The sequence below is a fragment of the Poecilia mexicana genome, unplaced genomic scaffold (assembly GCF_051168715.1).
Source record: "Poecilia mexicana isolate PSO_F unplaced genomic scaffold, ASM5116871v1 scaffold_17, whole genome shotgun sequence".
Taxonomy (NCBI): domain Eukaryota; kingdom Metazoa; phylum Chordata; class Actinopteri; order Cyprinodontiformes; family Poeciliidae; genus Poecilia; species Poecilia mexicana.
The window spans coordinates 22172647-22191632 of record NW_028263386.1 but is presented as its reverse complement, the minus strand read 5'-3'; the positions used below and the strand labels follow the sequence as shown (position 1 = coordinate 22191632).

The window sequence follows — 18986 nt, the reverse complement described above, 5'->3', positions numbered from 1 at the left end:
CCCTGATTACTGCAACAATGTCTTCACTTAAAAACAGCCAGACAGCTGCAACTGATCCAGAACACACTGCTGGTCGCATTTTCACTAAACCAGGAAGATGGAGCACATCTCCCCCGTCCTAAGGTCCTTACACCGACTCCCTGGAGCTCAGGTTTGTTGCTTGTTTCATAATTGATGAGTGCCTGATGTTTTCATGATGCAACTGCCTTGTTGCTGAAATGTGCTACACAAATAAACTTGACATATTAAAACTGGATTTGAAATTGAATTGAAGCCACTGAAAACCCCCACCCAAATATTAGTGGGCTGCATGTACATATTTAAGCCTGTATGTATAATTTTGGCCTTGAGTAGATAAGAGAAAATCTGAAATGACTTAAAATTGTTTTATGTAATTCTTGTTTTTAGAAATATTTCTAAGTTGTTGTTTTGTTATTTGTTCAATTATACAGTGAAAACCAAAAATCATATCATTAATAAAATTATTAATAATGCCAGCGATAAGTATCTAATAAGTCTAGGCCAGGTAATCACAGCATCTGGTACAAAGGTTTGGAATGGATAAATATATGAAGAAAAAAAATTAATTTTCATTACTATTCTCATGTCTTTGCAGTACAGCTTGGTGAACCAGGTGTTGTAAGCAATGGATGCCACAATCACTGCCAAGTCCCTGGAAGAAACAAACACACACAAACACACACAAATTAGATAGAAAATTCAAATGTTTAAATTAACCAACGCCATCTGCTCAAAAACATTTTATGTCAACCATCTATAAATTCCCATTATGTTGGGGCAAACTTTTACTTTGCTCTCCGTTTGGTAAAAGAGCAGTTTGTCATTGTGACAGGGAGAACACCACGGGCGGGGTTGCTTTCCTAAAGATGACTGATACTGCAGCTCCACCGTGGAGGGGACATGAAAAAAAAGAACAAGAAAAAAAAGGGAGATGAGGGAGATCGATGGATGGGTCAGTGGATTATTCATTAAAGCCACATTTTGAATCCGGCTACGGACCTCAAATACTGGTCCGTAGACGAATCTGTACCGAGAGCACAGGTTCGCGCGTTTGAGAGGGAGGAAAGGAACGGAGAGGGAGGGTTGTCGAATTCTCCGAGGTCCAACTAGAACCGTGCTGCCTCTGCACCCGCTATACATCATCTGACAAACAGGTAGCCAACATACGGCGAAGGCACGAAGAAAAAGAAGAAGAAGCCCACAGACTGGAAGGGAGAAAGATGCAGCGATAGGGAGGAAGAATAAAAGAGTAATAGAGAGGGAGAAAAGGTTAATCTAGTCAGGAAGGGTCCAGTAGGCACAGAATTTCAGATATCCCTGCTGCTCTTGGAAAATAAAATCAGCTACAGGCTGCGTTCCCGTTTCATTACCAAGCGCAACCGTCATACCAGTCCATTATGACTAACAGCTGAGTCGGTGTTTGTGCCCGAACAGATGGAGCGCATGTCAAGATCCGTCATCAGCGCTGAATCGTACCGACAGCGGGACATGTAACTGACCTCTCACTGAGCCAAGGGGCGTGGCGACTCGCACTGTACACGTCGACAGAGAACGCACCATTGACAGAGATCGTTTTCTACAAACTAATCAGACAAATTCAACTGAACCAGCTCGAGAAGCGAGAGGGATCTTTGCGAGCCTCTGCAGAAGCTATGACTCACGCAAAGCCCTTCCGAAACGGACGGATTCAGAGGTGTAGTAAAGAGAGGACAGCCTATAAACTCACTGAACTGAAGAGGCAGTGGTTGGAAATGATGCACAAAATGCTCTGGAGCAAGAAGTGAAAGTCTCTCCGGCAGCTTTACAAAGTGACGACAAGCTGTGATACTTACCTAAGGGAGTGCTGGTCAGTGGTTAGGTCTGAAAGCCTTGGCTTCGCACCGCCGTATTTGTTAGGTTTCAAATGTACAAGATGAAAATTAGCGTGCATCCTGCGTAAAGTTGGGGAGCGAAAGTCCCCATCGCTCCTTTTCTCATCGTATTTTATTATTTTGCAGTTCCCGTCTCTATGTGCAGCAAATATTCCCTCAGATATGTTTGATTTAACCCATTTGAGGGCACTCAGACACAACGGTTTGGAAAATGAAATTATGATAATATTAATATATTAAAAAAAAAAAAACACTAAAAGGTGATACCATCCCGAAAAGTGGAAAAAAGTAACCAGCCCCATTTCTTTCCGTTTTAGATATGCCAACCTATAAGGCGAGATAAGAGGAAGTGCAGCAGCGGCTTAACTTTGTTTCGATCAGTTCTGAAGTTGCTCCGGAGATAAGACGCTCAGGCTGCTTGAAATCAAAGTTTCCGTGTTGCGTGAACGTGCTTGCAACTTTTTATGGCAACGAGCCATGTTAATTAATTACAACAGAGTGAGTTTTCACATGGTTTTCTCTTTGTAGAGCAAAAAAAAAAGAAAAAAAAAACTTTTGGCAAATGTCAAGACAATGCATCTAAAGGTGTCTGAATTTGCAGAGACAGAGCAGTCGGCAGGTTTCACTGGAAATAGCTCATCTGATAACACATGGATATGCTTCAATGCTGCTATAAATCAACACTAAAATCTAGAACTTTAAGCATCACTCACTGCCTGCAGTGGTGACAAAATTAGGCCACTGGTTATACATTGTTGTCCAGATGAAATTTTGTTCAACAAATAACCTCAGGCTATGACAATCTGGAAACCTGCATCTGTTGGTACATGCTAAGGCGCACATTAAGAGAGAGAGAGTGACAGAGAGAGAGAGAGTGGCAAAAAGAGAGAGAGAGAGAGAGAGAGTGGCAGAGAGAGAGAGCTAGAGAACTGACTGATATGTCAGAAGGTGCCAAAACTCTTTCCTGAAACAGAAGGTCTTAGCCATTTTTACAAGCAGAACATATGAAAGCGTCCAAATGCAAATTTGACTGGGAAAAAAAAAAAAAAATCACATTGCTCTGCCGTCTCTGCAATGTGTTGTCATCCTGCAAGAGGCCAGACAGAATGGTGGCAGGTAGGGCCCGTGACTGACTCAACGGAGAAAAATGGGTCAAAACAAGTAAATTTAGGATAACAAGAGGAGATGGGAGAGGCAGAAAATAGTCGTCCCCTTTCAGTCAACAGCAATGACCAAAGACAATGTTTGGACGGACGTCAACCAACGGGGAAATAAAAAGCATCTCCCCGTCACTCATGGCAACGCAAGACGAGATCAGACGGGAGAGAGACGGATGGAGTGAAAATGTGCCAGGACAAAAGGGGTTGAGAGGAAAAGCGGCACGCTGCAAATAGGCTCGGGCCTGCGAAGAGTTGCCTTGAAATGCCAGTTGATTATTTCCTAACAGTTTTGCTTTGACAACCCAAAGACACATCGCTTCGCTTAAGGGAGTAGCATCTTAAAAGGAAGACATTATTTCCAGTGGAAAAAAAGCTTCCAAGACGGCCCTGATGCGGTTTCCGTTTTGCCTCGATGTTATGAGTAAAGCGAGAGGAGAGCCGGGATCAGGGGTGGGGAGCGGAGGGGGAGGTTTTGGCGTTGACCTGCCACTGATGCGTCTCTAAGGCGACAGCAGCAGTCACGGAGCTGAACTGGAGTGCATCTGTGAAGTGATCTCTGCTGACTCTGTCATGGGGACTTGTTTGGCACACACTGATGCGGCGGCGCAGTGACACGTTGAGCTTTTTGTGAATTACCAGAGCATATCTGATGCAGACATCTTCATTTCACTGATACGGCTCAACTAATTTGCGAAAATGGGGCTGATGTCAGAAAGAACCGAAATCAGGCAGCGATTTCAAGCAATGACTCATTGCAGAACCGTATTTTCATATCTGCCTTTATCGTTTATCAGCTTGCAGTGTTTTTGAAAAGGTAGTCCTAGTTTGAAATGTTGTCACCTTGTAGTCAAGGTGACGATTTTGGTCATATTAGACCAGGGATGTCCAAAGATTTTCACAGACAAATAAAATCTTCTTAAACATTTATTTATGTAGATACAAGACAAAGTATTTTCTTTTATTAACAATTTGTCTGTTTTCATTGATTACAGTTTGCTAAAACCAGCAAGCGCTGCCTATTTGTTGCCAAGTGTAAAATAAATAAATAAATAATAATAAAATTCATTAAAATAATCAATCTAAAACAATTTTTGGGAAATATTTACCTTTTATTTAATGCTGCAACTTTCCAAAATCCAGTTTATATTTTGGATCAACTCTGACAGATTCATTTTCTACAAATATTAGACTACTTTGCTTAATTAAGATATTGCCCATTTACTATGTTATCAAAGAGGTTTTAAAAAACACCAAATGTCCTAAGAAATAACTTTAAAAAAATTTTAATTAAAAAAAAAAAAAAAAAAAAAAAAGAAAGTGGTCCGGGAGTTCTCTCAACTCAATTTTGTGCCTATTGCCAGAAGGTTTGGACACCACTGTACTAGACCAAATTTTGGTATTTTGTAATCACAAATTGATACTTTTTTTTTCCAGGGACAAAGTAGTTACGTAAATGTAAAGTGGCATTAATAGAATACACAGTAACACAGTTTTGCATTGAATGTAGAAAAATGTTGCATCGAAATATATTCAGTCACTTTTGCTCCTAATTATATTCCAGATCATCAGATGTGATTTATTTTGTACCCGTTCGTAATTCCATTACAGTAAATGAGATTGGTGAGATTAAATAGCTTTAATGGAATGGTTTAGAACAAAGCATATTTATGTCTTAGAATGGCCCAGACCTAAATTATTTGGAGAGCATGTGTTAAAAATATTTGTTGCACTCCAGCCAACTTGCCAAGCAGCTATTTCATAAAGAATAGCAGCTTCGTTTCTATTTCTAGATGTGCAAAGATCGTCCTTTAAAGTATCCGAATCAGGGGGGTTGAATCCAGAAACAAATGCCACACTTTTCAGATTTAAATCAGTTAAAAATGTTGAAAACCGTGTAACCTTTCCTTTTTACCGTTATATGCTGCTTTGCTTTGGCTCATCACAAACAGCTTCAATTGAAAAGAATGAATGCTGCGTTTGTAATGTGACTTTACAAAAAAAGAGAAACAAAAGAAGAAGAATCCAAGCAAGGCTTCACTCTTATGATGAAAAATAGAAAATAAGAAAAAAAATCATTCTTGTTATTGTGAAAGCATTTCATGTACTGGGAGCAACGCAGCTTATAGCAGCTTCGGCGCTATAAAACGAGCCTAAGAGAGCTTTTCAGAGCAAAACATTTATAAAACATAAGATAAGGATGAGAAAAGCAGTCAAAATAATCCGTCAAATCATTTTAGGAACAGCAAAATTCTTGAAAATACACACTCTAACCCAAAAACCTGAGTTAAGAAACAAGAGATTTAAAAAAAAAAAAACAAAAAAAAAACAAAGGAGTGAAGTGAGCACATGGCACGTTGCAGCTGTGCAACTCCTTGATTCTGCCTCTGACAAGCATATCATCCCCCTTCTGTGCTCCAAGATTACCAAACATCTACAAAAAACACGCAAAAGAGAGCACAAGACAGAAAGGGAGCCAAGGACTGAACAAAAGACTGACACTGAATATTTTACCCAGACAGGATCTTATTAGATTAAAAATACTCCACTGTCATGTGAAGTGACAGCTGATGAGACGCCATGCATCATCTGGGAAATGCTTCTGCTCCAAATGCCATGATGCGCAATAGAAATAAAAAAAAGAAGTTTCACAAAACAAAAGTCCAGCCAGAAAATACTAGAGCAAAAGTGATACCCCAGCCTGCTGGGGGTAGATACCAACCTACCTGCGACCCCTGCCAGGATGAGAGGGTTGAGATAACAGATGGACACATGAATAATATTTTAGTGTTTTCAGGCCTGTACCAACAGATTTCATACAAAACAACAGCGGAAATATCAGCTACATTTGACATCCTAGGAAGTTTTCTGTCAGTTTGCATTGTGACCCGACTTCAGAAAAAAAGTGAACCACTTTGTTCGATGGCGCTCGAGAAAACTCGAGTTCAGTTTTAAATGCCATGCCGTGATCTTTACCCTCAACCATTTCTGTCAAAATTACTGAGTCACAGCCGGAACATTGGTATTATTATCTTTAATTATCATACTTTTTAAACCACACAATAAGTCTGCAATGGGAGGATTATTTGGGAATATTTTTGGTTAATACTAGAGGTGTGCCGATCGATCGGCCACCGATCATAATCGGCCAATTTCCGTAAAAAAGTGTATGATCAGTGATCGCCGATCACGGTCTCTTGTTGCCGATCACACAAACCGATCGGCAGACCAGGCTGCTTCTCATTTCCAGCCTGCCTGTGCAGCTGGTCTCCTCTTTCCTTCACACTGCGCAAACAGGCAGCAACAAATCCTAAGCGATGTGTAACTATAACGCACTGAGTAAATGGGGAAGTTTGCGTGTTGCGGCAGAAAATTGAAGCACGTCAAAATGCATCAACACGACGAATCTAGTATGGCATAAAAACAATGCCATACTTGACGGAGTTTGGCTACATCGAGGCTCACTGCAGTAAAAAAAAGACGATCAGCTAGCAGGTAAAGCAGCGCACAGCTACCAACACTCACCCGGATTAGCATGACGGTCAGAAAGCTAAACAAATAACCGGGAAAATTATTTAAGTCTTCGAGCTGCGATGTCAGACGCTGGTTCTGCTCTCACTGTTGAACCGCTGCTACGCTACAGGTAGTAATATTTCACAGACGGAGCTTCGCTTCTGCTCCACCTGGTAGTGACTCTCACACCGAACCTGCTTAAAGCTGCAGCATCTAACTTAAAAAAAATAAATTTTACATACGTATTAAAACTTTCACTGTCCTAACATGAGACAGATAATCTCTAAAAAAAATAATCGATCTCCTCCCTGTCCTGCATAATTACTCCGCTCAGTCAGAAACAGCCAATCAGAACTAGCAGTAATCAGCTAGCCGCCATGCTAACAGGAAGTTTTCATTCAGTAACTTTGGATTGTTTATTGTATGGAACCTGTTTTTGCCTTTGAATGTTAAGTTTTATACTTGAATTTTTTGGCAATGTTGAGAGGTTTTATTTTGACTCTTTGCATTATTTAGCCTCTTCAGAGCCTTCATATGTTTTCAGTCTGTTAAAGATAGTATTACTATAGCTGTGCAATTTGCACAATGCCTGTTTTGTTTTTTTCTTGGAAAAAGTTATTAAAAACTAGTTTTTGTCTAAATTAAGGTGAATTCATGGTTCTTTTTTCCACATAATGTAACCGGTAGTGTTTATGATAAAAAAAAAATATATATATATAAAAAAAAAAAATTCTAAAATTCTCCTCTCACCCTCCGTGGGTGGTCTCTTTCATCCTCTGAGCTCGGGTCCTCTACCAGAGGCCTGGGAGCTTGAGGGTTCTGCGCAGTATCTTGGCTGTGCCTAGAACTGCACATTTCTGGACTGAGATGTCTGATGTTGTTCCTGGGATCTGTTTGAGCCACTGCTCCAGTTTGGGGGTGACTGCCCCGAGGGCCCCGATGACCACAGGCACCACTGTGGTCTTCACCTTCCAGGCCTTCTCCAGTTCCTCTCTGAGGCCCTGGTATTTCTCCAGTTTCTCATGCTCCTTTTTCCTGATGTTGTGGTCACTTGGTATTGCTACATCCACCACAACGGCTTTCCTCTGTTCTTTATCCACCACCACAATGTCCGGTTGGTTCGACATTACCATCTTGTCTGTCTGGATCTGGAAGTCCCACAGGATCTTAGCTCGGTCATTCTCCACCACCTTTGGGGGTGTCCCCCATTTTGACCTCGGGGCTTCCAGTCCATATTCTGCACAGATGTTCCTGTACACTATGCCCGCCACTTGGTTATGTCGTTCCATGTACGCTTTCCCTGCCAGCATCTTGCACCCTGCTGTTATGTGCTGGACTGTCTCAGAGGCCTCCTTGCACAACCTACACCTTGGGTCTTGTCTGGTGTGGTAGATCTGAGCTTCTATTGCTCTGGTGTTTAGGGCCTGTTCCTGGGCGGCCAGGATGAGGGCCTCCGTGCTGTCCTTGAGTCCAGCTTTCTCCAGCCATTGGTAGGATTTCCTGATATCAGCCACTTCAGTTATTTGTCGGTGGTACATCCCATGTAGGGGCTTGTCTTCCCATGATGGTTCCTCCAGCACCTCGTCCTCTGTTCCCCATTGCCTGAGACATTCGCTGAGCACATCGTCCGTTGAGGCTTTGTCCTTGATGTATTTATGGATCTTAGATGTTTCATCCTGGACAGTGGCTCTCACACTCACTAGTCCTCTGCCTCCTTCCTTACGGCTCGTGTACAGTCTCAGGGTGCTGGATTTGGGGTGGAACCCTCCATGCATGGTTAGTAGCTTCCGAGTCTTAACATCCGTGGCCTTCATCTCTTCCATTGGCCAGCTAATTATTCCGGCAGGGTATCTGATTACTGGTAAGGCATAGCTGTTTATTGCACGGATCTTGTTCTTGCCATTGAGCTGGCTTCTCAGGACTTGCCTTATTCGTTGGAGGTATTTGGCTGTGGCTCCTTTCCTTGTGACCTCATCGAGGTTGCCATTTGCTTGTGGTATTCCCAGGTACTTGTAGCTGTGCTCTATGTCTGCTATCGTTCCCTCTGGGAGTGAGACCCCTTCTGTGCGGACGACCTTCCCTCTCTTTCTAACCATCCGGCCACACTTCTCTAGTCCGAATGACATCCCAATGTCAGTAGATCCTGGTGGTGTGGATCAGTGAGTCGATGTCTCGCTCGCTCTTGGCGTACAGCTTGATGTCATCCATGTAGAGGAGGTGACTGATTGTGGCCCCATTCTTAAGTCGGTATCCGTAGCCAGTCTTGTTGATGATTTGGCTGAGGGGGTTCAGGCCTATGCAGAACAGCAGTGGGGACAGAGCATCTCCTTGGTATATGCCACATTTGATGGACACTTGTGCAAGCGGTTTGCAGTTGGCTTCAAGGGTGGTTTTCCACAGCCCCATCGAGTTTGCAATGAAGGCTCTTAGAGTCCTATTGATGTTGTACATCTCTAAGCATTCAATGATCCAGGTGTGTGGCATTGAGTCATAGGCTTTCTTGTAATCAATCCAAGCGGTGCACAGGTTGGTGTGTCGGGTTTTGCAGTCTCGGGCGACTGTGTGGTCTACAAGGAGTTGGTGTTTGGCTCCTCTACTATTTATGCCGATGCCCTTCTGTGCCGTGCTCATGTATTTATCCATGTGTCCGCTTATCTTAGCCGCTATGATGCCTGAGCTTCCATGTTGTAGAGAGACAGGTTATTGGCCGATAGTTGGATGGGACTGAACCCTTTGAGGGATCCTTCTGGATCAGGATTGTGCGCCCTTCAGTTAACCATTCAGGGTGAGTCCCATTCTGTAGCAGCTGGTTCAGTTGAGCTGCCAGTCGCTCATGGAGGGCAGTGAGTTTCCCATATGCCTTTCCAGTATTGTTCAGTCTCCAGCCTTGGTGGGTCTGCTCTGTTGTTAGTACCCTGCCATTGAGAGTACACTTTAGCTGGTTGGGTGGAGAAGAGCCGGTTGATCCTCCTGGCTCTCTTGTGTATCTCTTTAGGCTCTTTGTTTGGCAGTTTCGAGTGCTTCAGGTATGGGCATCTGGCTGTACTTCTTGGGTACTGATCTTTTCATTGCACCCCTTAGGAGCTCTGACAGCTGGCTCACTTCCCTCCTTGTTATCTTGATCTTAGCCTCTAACCGTCTTTTCCATGATGGATATTGGGTCTCATGGTTGCTCTTATAGCCGAGCATTTCAAGGATCACTGATGCTGAGTTGTATATCAGCTCATTGGTTTCTGTTATGGTGTTGGTAGGGATTGTTCTCAATGCTGCATTCACATCTTCAATGAGACTTTCTGATGGTACTTCACTCAGCCGTTGTAATTGGCGTCGGGGTTGCCTGGTGTTCATTCGGGCCACGATTCTCTCTCTCAAGTCAGTTGCTGTCTCGTTCAGCTTTGATAGTTCGTTCATTGCTGGGGCTGCATACCCAGTCTCGGGGTGGGGAGTAGTTAACTCCCCCCTGACCTTACCTTTGGGCTCCTCCCTTATGCCGTAGCATTTGTGTTGTACCTCGTCAATCTCAAGTTGTGATAGCAGTTGCCGTTTGCGGATGTTGGAGCACTGAGCTACTAGTTGTTTGGCAGTCATTGTAGACTGTGGGTGTCGAAGTAACCATTCCACCCTCAGTCTTTGCATGTAACCCCTCTGACTAGGGTTACTTGAGTAGTAGCATTCCAACAGATCCATGTTTTCATCTCTCGCCCATTTCCGTCTTGTTCCAGTAGCCCATTTTTCATCAAGGTGCTCTGGTTCCCCAGCACCTGACGCAGACCTTGTTTGGCCGGGCGACGTCTGAGCCGGCATGTCATGCTTATCAGTGTCTCTCATTGTATGAGGTAGGCTATATAGCTCCAAGGGTCTTGCCTAGGGACCCACACTGCATAGCTCAATTGCACTGTTGTAACTTGCCCCAACCTGGATTCGAACCCCGGTCTCCCAGGTGGTAGACTGGTGTCTTACCCACTGAGCTATACAGTCAGCTATATATATATATATATATATATATATATATATATATATATATATATATATATATATATATATATATATATATATATATATATATATATATATATATATATATATATATATATATATATATATATATATTATGTGATCACCCCTCATGGGTGATCGTAATCGTAATCGGCAGGAAAAAACCTGATCGGCACATCTCTAGTTAATACTTCAAAATCTTTGCAGACATTTGGGGTCAAATGAAACCGTGTTTCAGGGAAGCTTATTTCTATCCAATAATGTGGACAAACAGCAGCTTTTATCTTGGTATGGACCAAAAAGGTTACACTGCTGCTGCTGGAAGTAAAACATTAATAATATATTGAAGAGTGATTATTTCATGGAATATAGAACTAGTGTTTGAGTCTATGTAGTTGACCTTTAAGCTAAATATCAAGAGGTCAAAAAAAAGAAATGGTTAAAACGCAAATCGTGCAGAGTACCAACTTGTATGCTACTCCAAATATAATCTTGGCGTTTAGAAAGTAGTTTGAGAACACTGCAAGAAAAAAACTGATCAATTTTGGGTTTTAGAGGTTCACTTTTTGATATGTGGGTTATAAGTACATTGCTTGTTACAAACTTACTTTATAATATTGTGGTATATCTTTCAAAACTAATATAAAATTAAATTATCAGATTTTTTTGATCACCTGACCGCATTGGAATATCCAACAACACAGAAATATGGTGATATGGAAAGGTTTTGTGCATAGGCATGACATGGTATGTTCATGAGTATAAAAGGGAAAACGACTAAATAGTGTTGCAGGAGTAATTAAAATGAATAGTAGGTGCCTATGGCTGGCTTTCAAACAAAAAGAACCAAAACAAAAACGAGTCCTGTCTATTTGCAAATTCAGTGTCAGTGTCTGATGAAGACACGACTGGACAGATATCAGACCAAACGAAGCTTCCTGACGGGGCGAACAGGAGCAGGGATTGTTTTTAAAGACCAAGGCTGGAGTAGACCAAACCAAGCAGGTTTGCTTGGTTTGGTCTACCACAAACCTGAATAACGTTGAATGCTGCCACATTCAACGTTATTCATAAAAAAAATTAAAAATTAAGAAATCTGATTTGTACCACTTCCAAATGTGGCGCTAAATCGGATTTTTATCAGATCGTTTTCCAAGCGGCTGAAGTCAGAACGGTCATGTCACTTTTCATCCAACTTTTGTCAGATAAAGTCGTATCCCGACAGACCTCTCTGCAGACGTTGCAGTCAAAGCTTCACAAAAGGTCATCACTATCCATTGTACCTTCATTTTTTTTTTCTTAGCTTCCTTCGTCTTCTGATCTTCTGACAATACTGTCGGCTCCCACTGCTCGACAACTGCTTCAAAAATCGCTCCATTATCACGTCTAAGTTATTTTTCTGCGCTTGTGGGTCACTTTGGAGTCACAAATTGTTCACCCACAAGTCTGATTATGTGTAACTGCATTTAATTAGTAGCATGATCGACCACGCAAAAAAAAAAAAAAAACGCAACAAAAAATCGTATTTCAGCAAGAGAATCAGAGTTGAGCGTCAACATCTACCGTATAATCGTAGCCATTAAGACGCCTAAGACGTGCAAACCTTTTTAAGGCAACGCAGGAGACCTGGAGCAGTAACTGCAGTGAAATTTGGCTTGCATGCCACACTCTTCAGATTACAACGTGTGAAAATTGTGAGAACCGAGTTCATGAGCAGTTTCTGCAAAACCCAGGCCACCTACAAATTTCTCAGTTCAAAGTTAAGTGGAGTAAACAGCCGAACTCAACCACTTCGCCACAACTTAGTTCCAAGTCTCATTTAATTTGGTAAGCAATTACTGCTCAAAACATTGGATGTTTTCTTAATTCAGATCCAGCGCGTAACGCATCGCGCTGATGAAAGGCTTTTTGAAGAACGTCAGGATTTCTCATTTAAGCATTAAATGAGACATTCTGAAGCAGTTAAGAAATATTAGCAAATCTCACACCATCTGTGACCTTGATGGTTAATCACTTTTACACCGACTCATTCAGCTGCGTCTCTGTACTGACAAAGACATGGCTGAATGTGTGAATCAGAGAGGAGAGAAAGAACGAAAAAAAAAGAAGGAAAAACCAGGCAGTCGTGTGCAACCCACAGATGTCAGCCAGATATGGACCGCAGCAGAACTGACAAGTATCAAATGTGTGTTTGTTATTTTCCTCCGGTTGCTAAATGGCCCTTGGTGGGGCTGTAAACAACCTTCATTTATTCATGCCTTTGGCCTGATTTCGGTGCAACGCGTCAAGCTCGATGTGCCAGAGCGGTGTGGCGCCGCAGCCGAAGAGTTTGGCTCGACCTGACGGCGGTCTTTGAAAGCAGCAGCAGACGCCGGCGAGCCTTAACGAGTCTGGAGGTTTTTCAAAGTTTGGATAAGTGTGTCACCTGCTGTCGAGGTGGCTGAAGTCCAGCAGGTTGAACTCTCGGTTGTCCTGAGAGTGATAGATCGTGTCAACATCCTGAAACGACAGAGAAGCAAACAAAAGTTAAAAAAAAAAAACAACAACTTTGAGAACAGGGTAATTGAGATATATGCATTCATTATTATTATTATTCCCTCAGCTCCACTGCAGTGTTCTCTCTAGTTTTTCATTTTCATTTTGAGTGCCTAGAGCAGTTTTCTGACCAATCAAACACAATTTTACCACGGTCATTAAATCAGTCGTTGGGCAGGCTCCAAGTCCCAGTGAGAAAAGAAAAAAAAGAAATCTGCATCTCAGCAAAGGTTGTCAGTCAAGAGAAACAGGAAGTTCTCAAAATCTTGAACTGGACCTCAAGCAGCATTGATTTTGTTCCTTTTCACTCTCCCACCCCCGCAGACTCTGGAGTATTTATTTCCAAATGAAATACAAAATGTACTTTCAGGGAGAAGTTTGGAGCACTAAGCAGATCAGCTTTTTTTCTTTTTTGTTCCGTTTATTGGAAGTAAGAAGAAAAATTTCCTAAAACTTCTTAAACAGGTTTAAACCGGACACAGTAAACCCTGTTTCTTCTGCACCGTTTTCTATCATGTTTTCCTTTCACTCAACTTTCTATTAATATTCATGGATGCAGCCCTCTGAACACCCAGCTTCTTTAGTAGTGACCCTTTAGTTGTTTATTCTCCTGGCAGAGGATGTTGTGATGAACAAAATAACATGATATGTTATGATAAAGCATATCTACATTAGAAATCCTTGGTCTTATGCAGTTAATATTAAATACAATGGTAATTCAGTAAGAGAGGCTCATGTGTGGAATAATAGTTGAGAGATTGAAACTGTTTTTTACTTTTTAAATTAGCAAATTATTTTTAATAAATTGTTTTAACAAATACAATAAGATTTGATTATGATTATTTGTTTCTTTTCTTACAAGTTTGACTTCAGACTCGGCTGAAATTCCTAGGAGGAAAATATAAAAATATACAGGAAAGATTGGGTTGATCTGATTTGGATGATGCTGCGCGTTTAAAAAGTGAAAGATATTACATAATATTAGAAAATAAGCTTACTTTGTGTATTTAAATACTACATGTCTGTTTCTGTACTAGTTGTCTCTCTTTTTTTTTTTAAGATTTTGTGCCCTTTTTCTTTTTATGACCCGTGTATGGAAAGGTTAAACTGACCAACACAAATAAATATAACACTTAAAGTTTCTGAGAAACAAAATCATCAAAAGCATCACTTCATGTATAACCAACCTACACGAGTTTCAATATTACACTGATTAGCCAATGACATGAATACGTCCACATTTTGGTGATATCCTAACTCACTGAGGTGCATCTATTCCATCAATATTGATCGTATCAAAAAGGAATCGAATTAGCAACAACATGTCCTTCTCACCCACTGGACTTCTTCTTTGCAGCCAATCCCATTGTAGTCGCAAAGGGCAGCGTACGTCTCAGAAAAACCGCCTGAAAAGATGAGATGCGTCCACAAATCACAAACAGACGAGGTGCAATACAAGAAGAAGTTACATAGAAATCTGAAGCTTAAAAGAGATGAGGTGCATTAGTTAGTTAGGCTGCGGTACGGTGAGATGAAAGACCACAAGAAGATCTTCAAAGAGCTCTTCATGTAGATTAAGAAGATTACAAGCAAAAGAAAGAAGAATAATTCGGGCTTCTCACCCACTTTCAGCCAAGTCCTAAAAAGATTTTTTTTTTTTTTTTATGGTGTAACTGTCAGAGCGGGGAAATGGACTCTCAATTGCAGTCATTGTTGATCTCCAGTTACGTGGGCATGTGTGTGCAGAACTAACCACAGGTCTTAGGAGGCTCCAACGACGATTCAGAGTTGGGTGAAAACTTATGGCTGCCATCAGGCACGTCTCCCTCCGCTCGGCAAATCGGAGGACTGAAAAAAAGAAAACGGAAAAAAAAAAAATGTGTTCAGCCGCACACAAATCTACAGGCAGGTCATGTCGAGCTATGCTGCAGCTTAATGTTTAATACCTGCAGTGGAAAAAGAAAATAAAAAATAAAAAAACAAGCAGATTTTAAGTAGGTGTTTCACTTGGTTACTGTCCTGCAGCCATGTGTTGGCGTGAAGAAATGTGGTAATTGCAGTTATAATAAATAGTTTCTCCCTTACAAATATCTTCATTTTTTCTTTGCCAACGTTTCAGCTGTTTCACCCGGATTCAATCTTCCTTTTCGTGGCATTAGATTTAATTTAGCAAGTGACGAGTAATTCAATCTAAAACTATTTTCCCACAGGTTTTGGGCTGTATTTCACAGTAAAGATCCGACTAGGTATCCCCTTGCCGCAGTCTGTCAAACAGTTAAAAACAGAGCTGACTAATCAAAAGTGTTAATAGTTAAACAGCTAAAAAGCCAATAACAAAAACTAAAAATCATTGCAAATTAACAAATCACTGAAATCAGTTTTAGCGGTAATCAATCCAACGGTTCGTAAAACACCCACAGCGCTTCAGGCACATCTAAGCTGACACAGATCGCTCCCAACAGGAGCTGCGAATTAAAGTCTTGCTGATTTAGTTTCAGGTCGGACAAAACGAGCAGACCGCTCTGCAAACGACTCCCGTTTTTTTTCCCTTTTCAAAGGCCTGGCACAAGGCAGCTTTCAAGCTTCGGCGCAGCCCACCCGTTTATTGCCGGGCAGGCTTCTGCTATTAGCAATAATAACAATAATGCATTTCTCCTTTCTGGCTGAGTTACACAAGCGCACAAAGAGAGCACTTTAACAAAACTACACAAACCTACACGGCTAAATTCTGTAATATTTTTTTAAGGTTATTACAGAGCCCTGTTTGCACTGGGGAAGAGGCTCATTTGCAGCAGGCTCATTTTTGTTCATTAAAGATACTTAAGTCAGAGATGCATCAATAGCTTCTACAAAGTCAAAGCTGATTATGACATTGTGCACTGGTCATGAATAAATAAAAAGCAGAAAGGAGAATTTGATTCCTGAGACGCTGGTTGGCAACCTAACAGAAAATACTTCTGATACTATTGTTTCTTTCCTGAAAACTGACATTCAGTATGCAGAGATCTGTGAGAAACTGGGATTTTAAACCAACTAAATACATCAAACACACCATAGTGTACTGGAGGGAACATGACTTTTATTTTTGCACAAATGAAAATAGGTTGGATTCTGGAAAAAATTAACATCCAGAGCCTTGCAAAAGCACAACATGCCTAAAACATTTTCACATTGCCACATTGTACAAACAATCTTCAAAATATCGTATTGAGATTTTGGGTGATGGACCAACAAAATGTAGAGCCAAGTTATGAAGCAAAAGGATACAAGGGTTTTCAAATGTTTTTACAGATTAAAATCTGAAAAGTGCGGTGTGTGTTTGCACTAACGCCTCTTCAGTCAATACTTTAAAATCGCCTTTTTCTGTAGTTCCAGCAGCAGGTTTTTGGGGTTCGAACATCTAAGTAAGTGAAGTTTTTGCTCATTCTTCTGTGCAAAATAGCGAAATCTCTGTTAGTTTGGATGGAGAACGCCTGAGGCCATCAATTATCAAGTCTTTCTAAGGATTCCCCGAATGGATTCAGGTCTGAACTTAGACTACCATGTGATATACCGAATCTGCTTTAACAACACCATGTGTGTGGTGCCATTTAGGACTCATTGAATAATCTTTTGGGGGTTTTTTTAAACATGGAAAACCAATATTTAGTTTTATAACTCACTAATATTTTTGTCTTTCTTTTGGTTTGTTGTTTTGTTTGCATTTCCTTCTAATTCGTGTAAACCACCTGGAACTTCAGTCTTGTTGTTGAAAATGTGCTACATAAATAAAATTACCTTATCTTACCTGAAAGGTCAATTCAAGAATGGTATAAATTTGGCCTGCCAGAGCAAGCAGTCGATGCAGATGGAGATTTTTTTTTTCTTATTCTGAGATTTTAATTGACTAATTTAAATCTTCTATAAATAGATTTTTTATTCTGGTTGCTGTGAATAGACTTTGCTCCATCCATTTCCCCTTTTTCTCACAATCATGCACTATTTTTTTGAAAATGTCAAAAAAACACTTTGTAGCTTGCGATCATAATGCCACCAAATGCGATTTTAAAAAAAAGTAAGAATGCTTTTACTGTACTGCACATGATGTTTGGTTGCATCTGCTTCCTTTTTGTTTTATGAAAGAATTACATCATGCTGCTGAATTCAGCACACACCACGCTTAATCCTGTTTGTCAACAAACCGCACACACCTGACCACATTCGCGACCTTAATCCTTACCTTATCACCACAATCATCATCGGGCGCGAGTTATTTTTACACCACCTGCGTTTTCCACTTCGGCGCAGCAGAACCAATCAGTGACACGGCTGTGCAATCAAACCCACATCATCATCTCCCCCTCTGTTCTCTCCGCTCTTTAGTGTCTTTAAATGTGCTCGCTGGAAGCGAGCATCTGACGGGAGCCGGATGAAAAACAGCCGTTAAAGTGCGTGGAACTGGATGGACGGGGCATCGCGGCCCTGAGCGCGCCAACAAGCAGGACGAAGTCAGGAACATCAAAGACTGAGAATCCTAAAATAAATCAGACTTAAACAAAAGACAATCCACTCAGGACAAGAGGCCAGTTCAAGAACGGCTTCCTGTATGTAGAGTGAGGGTTTGCTGCTAAGTCACTGCCGGTGGGTTTTACGGCCGGTGGGTTTTACGGTTCATGTGTGGAAGATCTTCATCTTCCACACATGAACCTCTTTAAAAACAGCAACTGCTGCCGAGTCCTAAAGTGTACCGAGGCAGAAATAAAGCCGCTGCAAATTACAGCGCCGATAAAAACAAATCTAACGGCTAAAGAAGAAAACGATACGACGATGTCGGCTCGCCGACACGAAGGCGAGTGTTTGTCTCGGAAGACAAAAAAAAAACAAACAAAAAAAAACACTAAAAATTCATTTTTTCTCTTTCAAGACTTACGCATAAATTGAGTTGTTAAAGACACGGGAGAGGGCATAGTTGATGTGGTTGACCACATGATCCAGCTGCTCCTGCGTCTGAAGGCGTAGCGAGAAGGTGGTCTTGTCTGTATCGATGACCACCTGCATATAAACACGAGATCAGTTTTTCTTTCTGTAACAAGTTACACTTACTGTATGGTTCACACACAGGTGAGCTTCTGACCTGGAAGTCTGGATAGGTGTTCATTGCTCTGATTTCCAAAAAGTTGAAAGTGACTTCCACCTGAAAAAAGAAAACGGGAACAAACTATCACTTTGGTTTTCAGTGATGTCCATAATGTATGCACATTTTTTAAGAAAAACAATCTGTTAAGGATTTCTACAACATTAATTAGACCCTGGAGTTTAAAAAATATGCAAATGGGGTTAAAACAAGAAGTCACTGCCTGCTGAACCCAGAAGACAATGAATGCAAATTGACCCATAACAATTTCGACTAAGTCTCGTCTTACACCTTAAATATCTATGATTAAATTTACATCTCATTATTTCTTGTATAACTTTTTACATCAACTTAAAGAATGCATTTCTGTTAAAAAATAGAAAAGCCAATTTACAACAAATGTCATCGTGAGGCTCTTTAAAAGTCAAACAAGTGCAAATCAAATACAGTTCTGTTATGTATAAAGTCACTTCACATGAGCCAGATTCATTCAAATTAAAGCCAAGAATACAATTAGATTCAGATCAAATGAAAAAGGGGAAGTTGGTTTTATGGTAAGAGACATGACCTTCCAAGATCATTTCTTCTTAAACTTCTTCTTTCATTGTTTTTGGGCTGCAGTCAGCATCTCAAGGGTCTTTTTGAAGGGTTGCCATTTAACATTTTTGCCCCAGAGCCTTCAGTAGTAAATGTCTTGATGGGTCTAACCTTAGAAACAAAGACTTATTGCTGCTCCTGACCAGCAGATTCCACAGGAAAATGTCAACCACGATGAGTCCA

General features: G+C 41.1%; 1 protein-coding gene across 1 annotated transcript in view; it reads right to left on the bottom strand.

Moving 5' to 3' along the window:
• Window positions 1-18986, bottom strand: part of carmil3 (capping protein regulator and myosin 1 linker 3) — a 112038-nt gene that overhangs the window by 69172 nt on the left and 23880 nt on the right. The window contains exons 4-9 of the mRNA XM_088014549.1: window positions 18207-18266; window positions 18003-18124; window positions 14847-14941; window positions 14429-14499; window positions 12984-13057; window positions 598-673 (exon numbers count right to left, since the gene is read on the bottom strand). Of these exons, the coding sequence (XP_087870675.1) occupies window positions 598-673; window positions 12984-13057; window positions 14429-14499; window positions 14847-14941; window positions 18003-18124; window positions 18207-18266 (498 nt within the window). The remainder of the gene's footprint in view (window positions 1-597; window positions 674-12983; window positions 13058-14428; window positions 14500-14846; window positions 14942-18002; window positions 18125-18206; window positions 18267-18986) is intronic.